Source organism: Sminthopsis crassicaudata, chromosome 6, assembly GCF_048593235.1.
Source record: "Sminthopsis crassicaudata isolate SCR6 chromosome 6, ASM4859323v1, whole genome shotgun sequence".
In the NCBI taxonomy this organism is placed as follows: Eukaryota; Metazoa; Chordata; class Mammalia; order Dasyuromorphia; family Dasyuridae; genus Sminthopsis; species Sminthopsis crassicaudata.
In genome coordinates, this window is record NC_133622.1 from 122,345,483 (window position 1) to 122,362,646 (window position 17,164).

Genomic DNA, 17,164 nt, shown 5'->3' on the forward strand with positions numbered 1-17,164 from the left:
TTGATCAATGATTAGAGTAGTTTACAATTCTATCAACAATGCATTAGCATCCCAATTTTATCATAACTCCTCCAAAATTTGTTATTTTCCTCTTCTGTAATATTAGCAAATATTATGGGAAGGAGGTGATACCTCAGTCCTTTTAATTTGCATTTCTCTAATCAATAGTGACTTTGAACATTTTTTTTATCTGATTACAGATGGCCTAATCCCTAACATTAAAAACAGCCTAGAAGGATGCATGCTGCCTCTCATTTCTTCATTATCATAATTAAATCACTAAAACATTGGAGATATTTAAGTACAGCCTTATCTAAGTGTGAACTGGATTGGGCAGAGCAGAGCTAGCCAAAGACAACAGAACCTATTTGGGAACAATATATAAATTGTTTCCGTATAGAATTATTTTGACATTATACATTTGTTTAGATTGTTTCAATAATTATTTTACATTATTTTGAGATATACAGGATTATGCAAATATATTATACAAATATGTAAAAATCTAATCAGAAATGATGGAAAAAATGGAATGTATTTAAATAACTTGCCAACATGATATTTGTCCTGCTCTTTTGAGTATTCTCTTTAGAAACTTGAAATAAAATATAAGCAGTCTTTTTATTTTATCAATCTCATTTACTTACCTGCCTCTCTTCTCTTTTATTCTTACCTCAACTCCTAGGAGGGCAGCCCAAGTTAAACCTCTCATGAGGGGAGGAATGTCAACTCTAGCTTCTTTCCAGATTTGATTTTTTTTGTATGGGTAAGCCTATGGAATAGAAACATGAAAAATGTTTCAAAAGACAAAGTTCCATCTTTCATCCAAGATTGTCTCAAAGACACATACAATTATGCTTACTGATATTGTTATTATTGGTAGATATGAACCAAATTAAAAATTACATATAAACAGATCAGAAAGGTTCTTGCTGTCCTCATATATTCTCTTTCCATAACACTGTATGATTTTCATTACTTTCAGTGTTCGATACACGGTAGGTGTTTAATAGATATTAGTTGAATTGAAACTGAGTTGCACAGTCCTGGATAAAAAAAGAATTGATAGATGGAAAATAAAAGGAAGGTGAAACTAGGAGGGTAAAAATGATAACAGAAGAACATTTTTGCCATGTTTATGTAAACTTTCTAATTCCATTTATTGCTATTCCCACACACAACATTCCATCTCCTTTCTCCTTCTGTGTCTCTGTATAGGCTGCCCCCATGGCTAGATGTACCTCTTTCTCACCACTGTTATGAAATATCTTTAACTTCTTTAAAAGCTCAGATCATTCCTCTATGAGAACCTTCCTGACAGCTACAGGGATCACTGCCTTTCTTACCAAAGTTACCATGGAACTGTCTGATAAGTTTTTTTTGGATATAAATATTTTACATATAACTTTATGTTTATATATTGTCCAATAGAATTTTAAGCTCCTTGAGATTATAGCTTTGGAGTTTTGCAACAATGTTCCTTGGAGTTTTCCTTGTGGGATCTCTTTCCAAAGGTGATTGATAAATTCTTTTAATGAGTATTTCCCCCTCTGTTTCTATAATATTGAGGCAGTTTTCCTTGATGATCTCTTGTAGAATGTTATCTAGGTTCCTTTTAATAATTTTTAAATTGTCTCTTTTGGATCTATTTTTCCAGGTTGGCTGTTTTTCTTCCATTTTTTCATTCTTTTTAGTTTGTTTGAGTGATTCTTATGTCTGATAGAGTCCTTAGCTTCCATTTGCTCATTTCAAGTTTTTAATATGTGATTTTTTTCAGTTTCTTTTTTCCAATTGGTTAATTCTATTTTAAAGGTGTCATTTTCTTCAGTGGATTTTTTGTTTTTACACTTTGCCAATTATATTTTTTAAGGAATTGCCTTTCCTGTTCCAAGCTGTTGACTCCTCCTTGCATACTTCTCATTTCTTTTCTCATTTTCTCTCCTACACCTCTTATTTTCCTTTCAAAGTCTTTTATAAGCACTTCCAAGAAGCCTCTTTCAGCTTGAGACCTATTCATATCACGCTTTGAGATTTCCTCTGTTGTCATTTTTGTCCTCATCTAAACTGGTGCTTTGGACTTCCCTGTCATCACAGTAGCTTTTTATGGTCAAAATTCTTTTCTGTTTCTTGCTCACTTTCTGTCCTTTCTTCTGGTGTTTCTTCCTTTTTTGCTTTTATGGTCAAGCTCTGATCCTGGGACAAAGGAGGCATTGTCCCAAGCTTCCTGTGTAGCTCTGAGCCTTGGCTTTGAGCACAGGGGCCCCATGTGTTTGCAAGGGGTAGTTTTTTCCTGGTCTTTTCAGGAAACAGCCTGGTTTCCCAAAGTTTGTCCCAAAGTTCTGAGGTGGAAGCTGCCTACTGATCTGATTTCTAGTGAGCCAAGACCGAGGATCTCAGTTGCTGATTTGCTGTAATTAAGATCCTCTTGTTGGCTTTCTCAGAGTCTATCTGAGCTAGGCTGAATACCTTTTTACCCCAGTGAGACTAACCTTTCTTGAAGTTTTTCCAATTTATCTTGAGCTGCAGAGTGTTTTCATTCCATTACACTCTACTCAGAAGTTTGGTTTCATATGATTTTGGGGGAAACTGGAAGACTTAAAGCAGCTTCCTTGTTTTACTCTACTCCCTGAATTTTAAGCTCCTTAAGAGCACCAATAATTGCACTTAGATCTTCAAAACCCCATGGCATTTCTTTGGAGTTAACAATGACAAGCATATAATAAGTAAGTAATAAATCCTAGTTTCTTTCCAATAAACAAAGATCCAGTGATCTTTGATACATCAATCACTGTGTAAAAACAATTTGTAACATTAATTTTTCCAAATTCCCTCCCTTTCTCCTTCCCCCTTCATTGAGAAGGCAGGCAATTTGATATAGCTTATACATGTGTAGTCATGCAAAACATTTCAATGATAGTTATGTTATGAAAGAAAACAGACACCCAATCCCTCTAAAAATACCTTGAAGAAAAATAAAGTGAAAAAAAGTAGGTTTCAATCTGTATACAGACACCATCAGTTCTTTCATGGAGATAAATCTCTGAGTTGTCTTGGATCATTGTATTGCTGAGAGTGTTATGTCATTCAATGCTTATTATCTTACAATATTGCTATTACTTTATACCTAGTCCAGGTTAATTTTGCATCAGGCAATGGAAGTCATTCCAAATTCTTCTGAGGGTGTAATGTGCTGTTGTCTCCAGATGCTGCCGATCACTCTCTGGAGGGAGATCTGCTGTGTCAACTCAAATCTCTCGGACAGATTCTTCTTCCTGTAGAGAACCGCTGTCTCCAGACAGTTGCCATTAACTGTCGTCCAGAGAAGTGACTTCCCTTCCTGCAGAGAGCCGCGTCAAGCCTGATGTAGCGCAGAGACTTCTCCTATCTCTGGAGTGCTGTCCTCTTTTATCCTCCCAGAGAATGGGCGTGGGATAATGCAAGGGCTTCTGGGAAGAACCACTTCAACCAATGAGCTTGCTCCTCCCAAGCACGCAAGCTCTTCCTTAGGAATGCTCAAATTTTCTCAGTCCACTTTGGATCTTTTGTCTAATACTACACTTTTTTTTTCTTTTTAAACTGTATTTATTGTATCACTTTAGTAGAATATAATTTCCTTAAGGACAGAAACTGTATCACTTGTATCCTTGTATTTTCATTATTTAACAGTGTTCTTTCTTTACATAGGAAATGCTTGATAAATGTATCAATAGTTTCCAGTCAAAGTAGTTTGCCTGCTATGTTTTCCCCTTAAATACTACTATGCTACATTGCTTTAAGTGTTTTTACCTAACTTTCCTGGGGGACTTTTATCAACAACTTAGGGTATATCCAATCCATGTATTAGGGAAGCAGTCTGCTGTAAATATTTTGTTGTTGTAGTTGTTCAGTCATGTCTGATTCTTTCTGTCTCCTACAAACCATGGTTCACTAGACTTTTCTATCATCTCCTGAAGTCTGTCCAAGCTGGATCTTTACTGCTTCCATTATTCTTATCCATCCATCTCATCCTCTGCCATCCCTTCTCCTTTTTTTCCCAATCCTTCCCAACTCAGGTTCTTTTCCAATGATTCCTATCTTTTCATTATGTGGTTAAACATATTTAAGTTTTAGCTTCAATATTTGACCTTCTAGTGAATAGATTGATTTAAATAAGTATGGACTGACTTGATCTTCTTGCTATCCAAGAGATTCTCAGAAGTCTTCTTCATCACTACAGTTCAAAAGCACTGATTCTGCAGCACTCAACTTTCCTTATAAAAACTCTTGCAGCCATACATTGCTAAAAGGAAAAATCATACGTTTTGACTTTTGTAGGCAAGGTGAATTTCTGCTTTCTAGTCTGGATTAGCCATAGCTTTCCTTCCAAGGAAAAAGTATCCTTCATTTCAGGGATACCGTTACTGTCTACAGTGAATATTTGAATCCAAGAATATAAAATCTGACACTGCTCCCCTTTTTTCTCCTTATTTTTTAGGAGGTGAAGGGACCAATTGCCTAAATTTCCTTCCCTCAATTCCACCAATCCATATCCTGTCCATTTTTCAAGGACCAGCCCATACCTATCTCTTCTCTCACCACTCCAAGTTCTCTCTAATCTCTTACTTCTCTAAAATCAAAAAGTATTTGTAAATATTATTTTAGATCACAAATTCCTTGGAGGGTAGAATACTATGTATTCTCTGTACTGGCTGGATAAGTTCTATGAACATAATAGGTACATGATAAATGCTTTATAAATAATTAATCATCTTAAAACCATCTTCATTAGTGAAAATGTTTTGACATCTGTCACATTATTATCTACTTCACTCACCAACCATTAATTCAACTAATATTTTACAAAGGAATTACTATATATGGGATAGCTAGATGATGGGTGCAATAGATACAGTACCAGCCTTTAAGGACCTGAGTTCAAATCTGACCTTAGACACTTTATACTTTCTAGCTATGTGACCCTGGGCAATCACTTAACCCCAATTGTCACACTACTTGTGTAACCATAAACAGGCCACTAGGCTTTTCTAATCCACAGTTTCCTAATCTGTAAAATGATATTATAATTAAAAGGCTTATGCTTTGACCTTGTATTCCCCCCTTGCACAGTACTGAGCAATTTATAAGCAATATAGAATAATGGAAAGAATGATGGAGGTGGAATGAGGAGCATCAGCACTTCAGATCTTGCTTTCTGCAATTAATACTTATATAACCACAAACAGGTCATTTGGTTTTTCTAATCCTTAGTTTCCCTATCTGTAAAATGTTATTATTTACTTCAAAGGGTTGAAGTAGAATCAAATGAAGTTATGCACATGTGGGGGGGGAGGGGAGGAAGGCTTGCAGAAGTTGTTTACCAAGCTTGAAATGTATACATTCCTCATTCCTTACCCTTAAATCACCTATTTTCTCTTGGAAGTTCAACTCAAGAGCCACTTGGCATATAAGACATTTCTTAACTAGCTGCTACAAATACCATTCCCCCTAAATTAATTTGTATTTATTTTGCATAAATTTTGTGAATATTTATATCTGTGCATACATACGTACATATGTATATGTATGTACGTACACAGACAGACACATACACCTTGTGGGCAGGGACTACCTCAGTTTTATACTTTAAAAATAAAGCACTAGAGGATGGAGAAAAAAATAAAAATAAAACACTATAAATAGCTATTATTATTGGGAATATTCAATAAACAACTGGTCAATCAACCTATTGAGTTGTAGTTTTATATGTAAAATTGTATATTGGACATTTTCAATGGTAGGCTCTACAGTCATTCTCAAACTAAGTATGTCCAATGTTATACGTTTGTATTGCATTATCATTTTCCCTGAACCCACTCCTCTAGCAAATATTCCTATTTTTGTCAAAGTCATCATCAATCTTCATCAACTCTGGGTAGTAGTTGCTACTATTATCCTCATTTGTAAAAGGAAGAAACTGAGATAAAAAGGGAATAAGTGACTTGCAGGATCAATCACACAACTAATAAGCGTTCAAGACCAGATATGAACTTAGGTGTTTCTGGTTCCATTTATATATAAATATAAACTAATATTAACAATAACATCAGCATCTTTCTCTTTTCTTTATCTTTCCAGTTGATCCTTATTATTTGCACTTAAATTGCAAATTTGTGAATTTGCCTATTCCCTAAATAACCCCAAACTCAACATCTATAGCTTTTTTATGATCATTCTTAGATCTTTCTTAGCAGTGGCAAAATATTTGAGTTGCCCAATGCTTATGTTCCCAGCAAAGACTGAAAAAGATGACAATCTGCCTCCTTATTTTAGTTGTCATAATGTAAACATCCTTTAAGTGCAATATTTTTTCACATTTTGTGCTTTTTGTTAGAAATTTTGATGTTTAAAATGGTCTTCAGTTTAGTGTTGAAGTGCTATCTCTACTACTCTTATGTGCAAGAAGACTGTGAGGTACCTTACACCAAGAAAACACATGTATTAGATAAACTTTGTTCAGACATGAGGTATAATGCTGTTAGCCATGAGTTCAAAGTTAAGAAATCAACAATAGGATATATGTAGAAAAGGAAGAGATAATATGCCTATCTATATGAGATTGGGTAGAATGTGCTAAACTTAAAATTGTAACCAGAGGCTCATAGTAACATTGTATTTCCTTTAGGAGCAACTAGTTCAGTATTTGCTAATTTAGTTTTTGAAGCAACTTTATAAAATATAACTACCACGAATGACAAGAATTAACTATGTATTTATATGTATATATAGAAAAATAACTCAAGATTTATATGTTATTATATACTGATAATAAGTATATTAGATAATATACATCTTATACAGTGATAACAATATGTTTAACATACATATAGCATTTAAACATATATATATATATACACACACACACACAACAAAATATTTTTGTGTATGTATGTATATATGTATATGTGTGTGTATGTATAATACAAACAGAGAAAGAAATAAAAACGGAGAGATACACATATAGACAATTAATGAATAAACATTTATTAGGTTAGGCACTAATGATGTGCCTAAATCATATGCTAAATTCTGGGAATAAAGAAGGAGGCAAAAGATAGTCCTTATCCTTCTGGGGGGCTTACAACCCAATGGGGAAGAATATAAATTTGTATGAGTGTGTGTGTAGATATGTATATAATGTTTAAATATAGAACATGTAACATTATGTACATAAATATAAAACCGTGCTTGCCTGTGTGTGTGTGTGTGTGTGTGTGTGTGTGTGTGTGTGTGTGTGTGTGTGTGTGTAAAAAGATTTACTGAAAAGTATTACAGAATCTCTACCTTCAGTAGCCTGTCAAAGAGAACAATTCTGTTGAGCTGGTATTCTGTGTCTCTCTCTCGGATGATCAAAGGAAGAGTGACAACTGCAGACAAGTCATTATTACTGTTTGAATGAGATAAATTGGACTGGCTGTGAAAAAAGAGGGGAAAAAAACAGTAGGGTGACTAAAAGTAACAAAGAATAAAAAGAAACCAACAAAACAAAAACTCATCAAAATGACCATGGTTGGAAGATTCTGTCCTCCTTAAGAAGCACTTATTCAAAACAAATGTTCTGACCACAGATACTGTTTTCTATTGCAATACAAATAGCAGAAGAAATAAATGTTCAGTGAAACAATATACACTTACTCATCCTCAAGCAAGGGGTAAAATGCTTCTCCGCCAACATCTTTTAGTCTCTGAAAATAAAAAATAAAATAAAAAATTATGGACCTACCTTTTGCAGGAAAAATAATGCATCACCAGGAGGGTATGAGATATATACAATACAATATAAACAAGAATCCAAGAAGTCTTTCATTCTGTAACAGCCCCAGTGATGGATTTCTTTCAATATATCCCCATCAATGTAACCATCTGCTATGACATTTGGCCAAACAGAATATAAAACAGCCAGTATAAGTTTTTAAATCAAATAAAAAGATAAAGTACTTTCCAAATCATATATGGAAAAGGTAATAAGGGAATGTAATACGACTAATTTTTTTTAATAAACATCTTTTACTTAAAGCAAAAGCAAGAATTCTTTTTCCTTTTCATTTAGACAGAGTAAGCATGTCAGTAAATGGCATTTCTTACATATCCTAAACCATTTATTGGGATGAAAATCGTTGATAAATTAAGAGGTTAAAAAAAACCATAGGGTCAGCTTAGGTGGCATAGTACATAAGTAGTCAGGAAAATCTGAGTTTAATTCTGGCCTCAGATATTTACTGAAAATGATTTTGTGCAAATTACTTAAACTTTTTCTGCTTCAGTTTCCTCATATATAAAATGGGGATAGGGATAGCACCTAACTCCAAGGGCTGCTAAGATAAAATGATATGCTTGTGAAACACATTGGAAACCTTAAAGCTATTATTAAATGCTAGCTATTATTAAAACTAGCTACAATTAGGTACAAATTAGTTTTCTGTCTAATTTTCTCGCAAATGTCATTATAATTCTAACTTTCCCCCAGTAATAACCAGCAGAACTCTAAGGATTCTTCAAAAGCACAACAGGGCAAAAAACAGAGGAGTAATTCCAGAAATAATTTCTAAGCAAATCTGAACAAATTTAATGGCTTCTTGTCCATAGTGCCTTGCTGTAAAGATCACCCTTCTAACTTGAGAGTAGAATGAGTTCTCTGGGGTCCAACATAGCATTCTCAGGCTTCTCTGTACTGATACTTTTTTTTTTCTTTTTAATACTATGTAGGCATAGTATACTTCCATTTAAGGTTGTCTGTAAGATACCAAAGGAGTATCAAGGCAAATTCTCTGAACTAATAGATTAGCTAAATGTTTACCTGTATTTCTCTCTTAAATGAAACTCTATCCATTTATATATGTATATGTAAATGTATGTATACATTTAATCCTACTATTGATATAGGAGGATTATATATTTTTATAATTGAAAAACTTCTAATTAATTAAAATAAGTTTTTATTGTTTTACTGTTCATATTCTTCTACATTAAGAAGGTGCATATCTGTTATATAAACTACTTTAGACCTTGTATGTAAATGCTTTAGACCTTGGAAGGGTTCTATGCCCCATAAAATACCACCTGGTTTCTATATGCTAAAATGATGATTCAGATATAAATTTATACTGAATTTTAGCATATTGCTAACTTACTTATGCCACAGTTTTAGGAAAAATAGAATTCAGTTTCAACAATAAAAATACCTGGAAACTGAAAGTTGGCATAAAAAATTTAGGATATGTCTAAATTAAACTATTTCAGCTTTAATTCACTGAAAAAATCCCAGTAAAACCATTATTCTCATGTTTCTGTATCTCATTTTCTGCTTTATATAATGTAGCTTACTTTTCCATATGCCTATGTCTTACTTTTTGAATGATCATGAAAACTCCTCCAGAAAAAGAACCATATCATTTAAAAGTTTTCCATCTCCTTCATAGCATGGGGGCTAAAATACAAGGTACTTAATAGAAAACAACTGACTAAGTTATTTATTTTTCAATCAATTATTGTGGTTTACAGAGAGAACATTTTCATTCTTTGCAATTTTCTCATATTGTTTTTTTTCCAAGTTAAGACTATCTCCTTGAAAACCAAGTTTCCAACCAACTATCCTATTTTCTCACAAAATCATAGTCAGGAACAGAAAATTGTACCATGTGAATTCCTAATCTATTAAAGTATAATAATTTTTGTATTCTTAAGTTATAGTCTATTATTTTCTGTTAAGGTAGAATACATGGCTAAAAATTTCCCAGAAAAATGTGATTTTCTTGGCTGGTATTAAAAAAGAAAACAATTCAAAGTACATATAAATATAAACTTCTGCCACATGTAACAAAATATAAACATATGTGTATATATTATACATTATATAATATACAATCATACATGCTTATGCATATGTACTATATGTATATATTTTCCTATGTGTAGTTATACTAGTGAATATGAAATATTTAAATATTTCATACAAAAAAGAATGAATTTTATAAAACAGTATATAAATCCCCTATGACCTGCTGATATGTTAGGTATTATGGCCAACAAAACAAATTAAAAACCCCTATCATTTACTTGATTTATTTAACATTAAAAATAAATGCAATTAAAATTATATATGCATTTCTAAGATGTGTACACAAAGTACAGACACCATATTTTTTCCATTTAATAGATTTTTTAAAAAATGTCTTGATATATTTTGTTTTGTCACAATACCTAAATAAAACCTATCAGAAAATACATTAGACACAAAAGAAGTTTATTGATTGTTTAAAAAGTGGTATGTCATTTAACAGCATGCTGATAATGACACTTGTAACTGACTAATTTTGTTTGTATGCAAATGTACAGACTTTAGATAAACTGCTTCAAGCAAAAATTCAGACATGTCAAAATCCTTGAAGGTTATGGACACCTGTTTGAGACATATTTCAAGTAATTTTTAGAGGGGTTTTCTTATTCATTTCAAAATTCAAGATATGATTAAAAAATTTATTTCAGGTGAAAGGAATATTTTAGTAAGAAAATCATGAAGCAGATACTTCCCTAATCATTTACTAAAGAAGATAATCTTATCTGACAAACATTAAATCCTAATAATTCCCACCCACTTTTCATATTCAAGTAATAAAAGAAAACTTTTCCTCCAAAAACATAAGAAATAAAATGTATTTTAACATAAAAGCATCCAATCCAACTTTATAAAACTATACAATGTTAAGGACCATGCCTAAGTGAAGGGTTAGGTCAATTCTCCAAGAGCCTCCACAACTGTGAATCATAAATTTGAAGGAGTTGTAAAAGCAGCCTTCGCAGATGTTCCTTGGGGATTGGGAATGAAATAAATTGGAGGCAAGAGGGAAGAGGAGAGAGATCAGATAACACAACTGCCTCTCAGTGAGAGGTCAGAGAAGGCAACCTCTCAGTCTGCTTGTATTACCATCATCTTCTCACATGAAGAGATGCATTCTATAGGTCTGAGTTAGACCTCTAGGAGCCACTGGTGGGTGGCTCCCATCTCACAACAATACAATGATAAAAATATACTGATAATGTATTTTAACCTGGCAGTTAAAATTAAAATGTCAACACATGACTTACATTTCTTAGCTGGCAGAGTGACAATGTCACAGTGGTATCATCTAAAAGTGAACTTCTATCACGATCTTGCCCAAAACTCTCCCCATCTTCAAATAGAAAGCTACAAAAGACAAGCAAAACAGATTTTAAGCAATATTTTTTTAAATGCACATTAAACTCAAACAAGAAAGAAAAACAATTTTAATAAAAAGGAACTTATGATGCGAGTATGTGTGAAATTATCACACTCCTTGATGAATTCAAGTATATCAGGTTTTTTCAGATTCCCTTTTCCTATGTGTATTTGGTGTTACAAAAGTCTTGGTACAATGCATATAATAATATATATATATACATATATATACATATTATCATATTAGATTATCATATTTAATGTAATTATTATATTACATATACACCTTTATAACTTAAAACTGCACTAGACTTCTAGACTAAGCTGAAGGAACACAAGAGGTCAGGTTTTTACTGTTCTTTTGAGGTACTGCTAAAATTACTCCTATGGGTATTTCAATCTACATGTAAAAATCATCATACCATAATAATAAAAAATTTTGTATGTGTGTACTGGAATGTAATGAAGAAGATAAATGAGAAAGCTCTGGAATAGAAGAATAATCAAAAATATTATTTAACATTTTCAAGCATTTCCTAGGAAGGTTTTCCATTATCAAAACATTCTTCAAATCCTCTTCTTAAAGAATTTCCTATCCAGAAGTACTTATTTTTGCAAATGAATGAACATCATCCATAATTTAGAAGTCAATTCAAATAAAAATCAATAGAAAACACTGATAAGTCCAAGCTAATAATTTAATATTAGGACAAAAAGAGAGGGAAAATATAATTGGAAAGATTTTATAAATTACTGATCTTAATTTTAATAGTAAACTCTGCTATTCAAGAGATGGTGTTTGCCAATAGGCAGTAGAGGCAGAAATGTTATAGTTAAAACAAAATCTAGGAAGGTAATAGTGACAGCTGTCACATATAATGTATCTTGCTTTTTTATCATTGCCCTCCTGATTTACAGAATGTAAATCTCTGTAGTTCTGCAGACTTAATCTCCATAATGATAGGTTTTAAAATCAACACAATATGGCTGCTTACCTAATTTAGTTAAAAAAAATTTTTTTTTTTAACATCAGTATCCTGTTTTCATCAAGATTAATTACATTCTCTTTCTCCAACAACTCTACTAGTTTATTACAATTGTGTGCCAGGAATTTTATTTCCTGATTCAACCACTAACATTAATTACTATTAGCATGCTTTTTATAATCATGATCCAAATTCAACCAAGATGATAAGGTAACAGAGGAAAGTCATTCCTAAAAAGGTGAAAATGATAAAGAAAACAAGAACAAGAAATATTGATGGAAACAGACTTTGGCTCTTAACTAACTTAGTGTTAACTTACATTGCTTCCCACAACTACTGAGTCAGAGTCAAAACACTTAAAAAATATATACCAAAACTTTTTTGGAAATGTTAAGTCCAAGTTCTTATTGCTTTCCCACAAGATGTTTTTCTTTCCTTACTTGGGGAGTGTGCAGATAGGTGGTTTGGAGCGAATGATTTCCTTGTTGACAAGCTCTTTCTCCAAATCTCCTCCAGCTAAACACCAAAGGTAATAAACTTCTTCAATTGATCTTTCTGCTAGGTAATCGTTGTCAGCATCTATCAAGAGAAGTCAAATGACAATGAATTACCATTTTATTTCTGCTGTTATTATAAGTAAACAATCTGAGATTATACATCTGATATTCTTAAAGATGCATGCCAACTAAAATACTAGTCATTTTCTTTAGGAAAAGCTAAACTATTTAAATACCAAGGGTCAGAAGCAGACAGAATAATTATGTGGATTTTAATTTTCAGTAAGAAAAGATTGGTTTATCTGAATTTTTTCTTCATACCAAGCTACCCAGAAATACATGAACAACATAAGTATTGTCTTCTTTAGTTAAAATATATATTTTACTTCATTAGTTAAGAAAATATACCAAAACTATCATGAGGAAATGTTTTCTGTTTGCTTCTTGTTTTTTTGTTTTGTTTTGTTTTTGTAAGTCTCATTTCCAAATTCAGCACATACAATAAGTGTGGGATTCCAAAAGCTTGTCCTGAGAAGTATTTTATTAAATCTAGACCTTATCATTTAGTTCCCTATAAAAAGGAACCCCAAAACCTAAACCTCATCATATTTTTGGTTCCCTAACCAGGAACTCCAAAAACTAGACCATCAATACAATTCAATAATGAGGCATCATTGCTAATTAAGACTCTTATTGGAGGATTTTGGGAAGATAGCTGAGTAGGGTAGTAAATTTCAAGCTCTGCATATTTCCTCTACTGTAGAGAATTCCCAGGAAGACTTTGGTAACTGGGTGTTCCCCTCCTCCTGAGAAAAATCAAGGGTGCATTTAAGCTTGAAATCATGAGAAAACATAAGGTCCTGGCACATTTACTAGGGCATTGTGAACTTTACACAAGATTGAGTCTCTAGAAGATGACATGCTTCAGAGAATCAGATCAAATAGGAACCAGCATTGCTCACAAACAATGCTTTTCGTGATAACCTATGGTTTGAAGGTATTTAAGCAGCATGAAACCTCTCAATAAACGGCTCTGTTGAACTATCAGCAACCCTTTGTCCTTTTTTCAACCAATACTAGCCCATTTGTGTTGTGCTGGTCACAACTAATGGCTCCCAATCTCAAGCAGCCCACAAGGGGAGCAGAGACCTAAAAAGGCACAAGCATCAGCAATGAAAACAACTATCAGTACCCCCTGACAGCCAAAGGTCAAAAAGTCTTAGTCAAGGTAAGGGGAAGGCTCTAGCAGGGCTGCTCCCCAGCATGGCTCATTTTTATTTTCATTTTTCAGAGCTAAAGGAGATAAAAAACAATGGGAGGATAAATAATCAAAGGAGTGAAAGATGAAGGAAAAGAACTTAAACTTTTACAGTTAGTTACATTAAAAGGGGGAGTAAGGGCTAAGAAAAACAAGTTAAGAGCATTTCTACAGGATGTTTATAATAACATCTCCAAGGTTCTGGAGTGGCCCCTAAATCATTATTAGCAAATGGGAAGCATCAAAGAAAGCTAAACAAAGCATGCAAAGAGAAAGGCCCCCAGATTTTCTCTTTTGAGACCCTTGCTTTGTATAACATTATAAAAATTTCCATAAAAATGGAAAGGTAAAGCATAAGAATAGATGTTTGGAAGCCATTCTTAATAAACAAAAAGAAAGGGAGAAGTCTCCCAAGAACAGACTTATTAAAGCATTATATACCATTAACTATCTCACATTGAATAATATGTCCCACACCCCAGCTGACTTATTTTTTTCTTCACTACATCAATTTTCCTCACACAAAAAGGAACAGAAAAGTTTAAAGGGCTAGTTCTGGCCCTCCCATCACAGTATGTTATGTAGAAGGATGTCAACAGGCAATGGAAGGGCCCTGATAAGGTAAAGATTTGGAGTAGAGGTTTTCTTTATATTTCCACAGATAAAGGAGACATGTGGATCCTAGAAAGATATAGCCCACACTGTCCAAATTGATATAGCACATGAAAATAAAAGAATACCACCAGGCAAATCAAGCAGCATGATTCCTGCAACTAGCCATAGCACAACTTAAATCAGAAGAAGGAAAACCCAAAACCTTCTGGGTCATTATAAAAAGCCCACCTTGGGTGAGAGTAGTTGCATGGGGAGAATACATTCCTGAAATTCTATTGTATGGTATTGGATTTCAATATTTAGTTAAGAAATTTGATATTAATGGACATGCAGGCGAATTAAATAGTTCGATAATTTTACCTGACTTGCTAAAGATCCTTCCCTATGAATGAGAATGATTAGATGAAGTATTTCTCAGTATTGAGTCATATGTTCCCTATTTCCAGAATGGGACCTTGGGGTTAATTTAACTCTCTGATGGAATGAACTTTGAACCTGAGATACAGGAAGTTGCAGGAAGTGACATGACCTGTGGGAGGCAGCCAGCATTAGTGATTATTGGTCAAGGATGGTTACATCATCCTGTTAGTTTATCCAATGAGAAAGCTCGAGTTTTTTGCTTTTAAACCCTGGACAAGCCAGAAGCAGGTCAGGTTCCAGGTGCACATGATAGGAGTTGAGATGGCTCCTAGGTGTGTTTGGGCCTCTCCCTGCAGGGATTAAATAAATGTTTTCTCTTTGTATCTGATGATGTCTCTGATTGGTTAATTGGATTGGGAAGGGAGTCTTGCACCCGACCTGTCCCACACACCTCTAAGTGTTACCACTAGCTTTGAGCTGATACAATCTATTCATAATAAATATGACCCTTTTCACAGGCTTTTGGCTAGTAGGAATGTTGCAGCCCTCCAATTGCATAAAAAAGGTTTTAAGTCCATAGTGCCACAAAGCATACAATATTTCCTTAATTTAACAACTACTGTTATGGGTATAATGGGACAGAACTGTGAAACAACTCCCAGTTAGGAAATTCATGTATCACCCTGTTTTAGATCATGACTTATGGGCCTCTGAAGAAGCTGATCTTCCTTTTCTAGACTGCAGAACACAGCAGAAACTTTGTCACAATTTGGAATAAGACTTATGTGTACTGGCATAATGACTCTCGTAATCACTATATACATGGGAGAGACCTCAAACTGAATTGGTGGGGAAATAATCAAAAGGGGAATGACCACATTTAGAAAATCACATTACTGTTCGGCCCTATAAATGGATATTATCAGAATAGAAATAAGAATGTATCATATAATGCTACTGTGCAGGCATTTTTGGGGAATGAGCATACTTTCATGTGGGGAGAAATTGGTCAAGTGACAATAACAAAGATAGAAGGAGTTTATAATGTTACTTGCAGGGAATTTAAGGTTTCTGAATGCATAAGAAGTAAGATTAATACTTGTGTTTGTTATTATGAAGCCTTCATATGGTATGTTACCTATACTGAGTGATTTGCTCAACAATGGTGGAAAGAAAAGATGTATTTCATGTGTTGTTTTCAGTATAATTACATTAATTTCTATTTTAGCTTCTAGTGACTTATTTACTATATCTGTAATTACTGTTCAAAATCAAGTGGTTCAAGTTAGCTATTTGCATAACTTACTTTGAACATCTCTAAAGGGTTCACTATACAGAATAAAATTAATAAGGAGTTTTATGAAGCTTTAAATCAATTAAGGGAGGATATCCTTGAGATAGAACAAATAGAAATATTGAGGATTAGACAAAGATTGGTGTGTGATTACAGGTTCACTAGTTTCTGTATTATTAACAAGAAATACAAGTCGGAGTGGGAATGGGATAAATTAGAAATTGCCTTGATAGATTATAGGGAAATTCAAATGTTACATTGGGCATTGCTTATATGTTAGATAATAACATGAAAATTTAAAACCTGATCAGACTGCTCAAACAATTGCTGATTAGATTAAGAGCACATGGAGGAGCCACAATAAGGATAACCCAGGATCTAGCAGCGTCCACATTAAAAGAACGAAGGGCCTGGAACATGATATTCCAAAAGGCTAAGGAGCTTGGTATGCAGCCAAGAATAACTTACCCAGGAAAAAATGAGCATCGTTTTCTAGGGAAGAAGATGGACATTTAACGAAATAAATGATTTCCATCTATTCTTGATGAAAAAACCAGACCTATATAAAATGTTTGATCTTCAAATACAGAACTCAAGAGATTTCTAAAAAGGTAAAAAGAAATCTTGAGAACTATACTTCTGCCATAAAAATATGTAAAGAACATATGTATAATTTGTAGGAGGTGGAAAGGAAATTATATCATAAAAAAGTGTAAAGTGGTGGTACTACATCTCATGAAGAGGCAAAGGTAACCTATTATATCTGAGAGAAAGAAAGGAGGGAGATGAACATAGTCTGTATCAATAGACATATTCAATTTATGGTGAAACTTCTTCCAATTCTTTGAAAAGTGAGAGGGAAGGAGTAAGCTAAGGGGAAGGGAATACAGAAATTGTGAGGAAAAGGGGTAAAATAAGGGG

At 33.5% G+C, this 17,164-nt stretch overlaps 1 protein-coding gene across 6 annotated transcripts in view; it reads right to left on the reverse strand.

The window, feature by feature from the left end:
- The window catches only part of TBCK (TBC1 domain containing kinase), a 312,198-nt gene that overhangs the window by 203,404 nt on the left and 91,630 nt on the right, over positions 1–17,164 (reverse strand). For all 6 annotated transcript variants that reach the window (XM_074272835.1, XM_074272833.1, XM_074272837.1 and 3 more), the window contains 5 exons: positions 12,660–12,798; positions 11,122–11,221; positions 7,672–7,721; positions 7,321–7,450; positions 674–772 (listed from right to left, as the gene is read on the reverse strand). In XM_074272835.1, the coding sequence (XP_074128936.1) occupies positions 674–772; positions 7,321–7,450; positions 7,672–7,721; positions 11,122–11,221; positions 12,660–12,798 (518 nt within the window). The remainder of the gene's footprint in view (positions 1–673; positions 773–7,320; positions 7,451–7,671; positions 7,722–11,121; positions 11,222–12,659; positions 12,799–17,164) is intronic.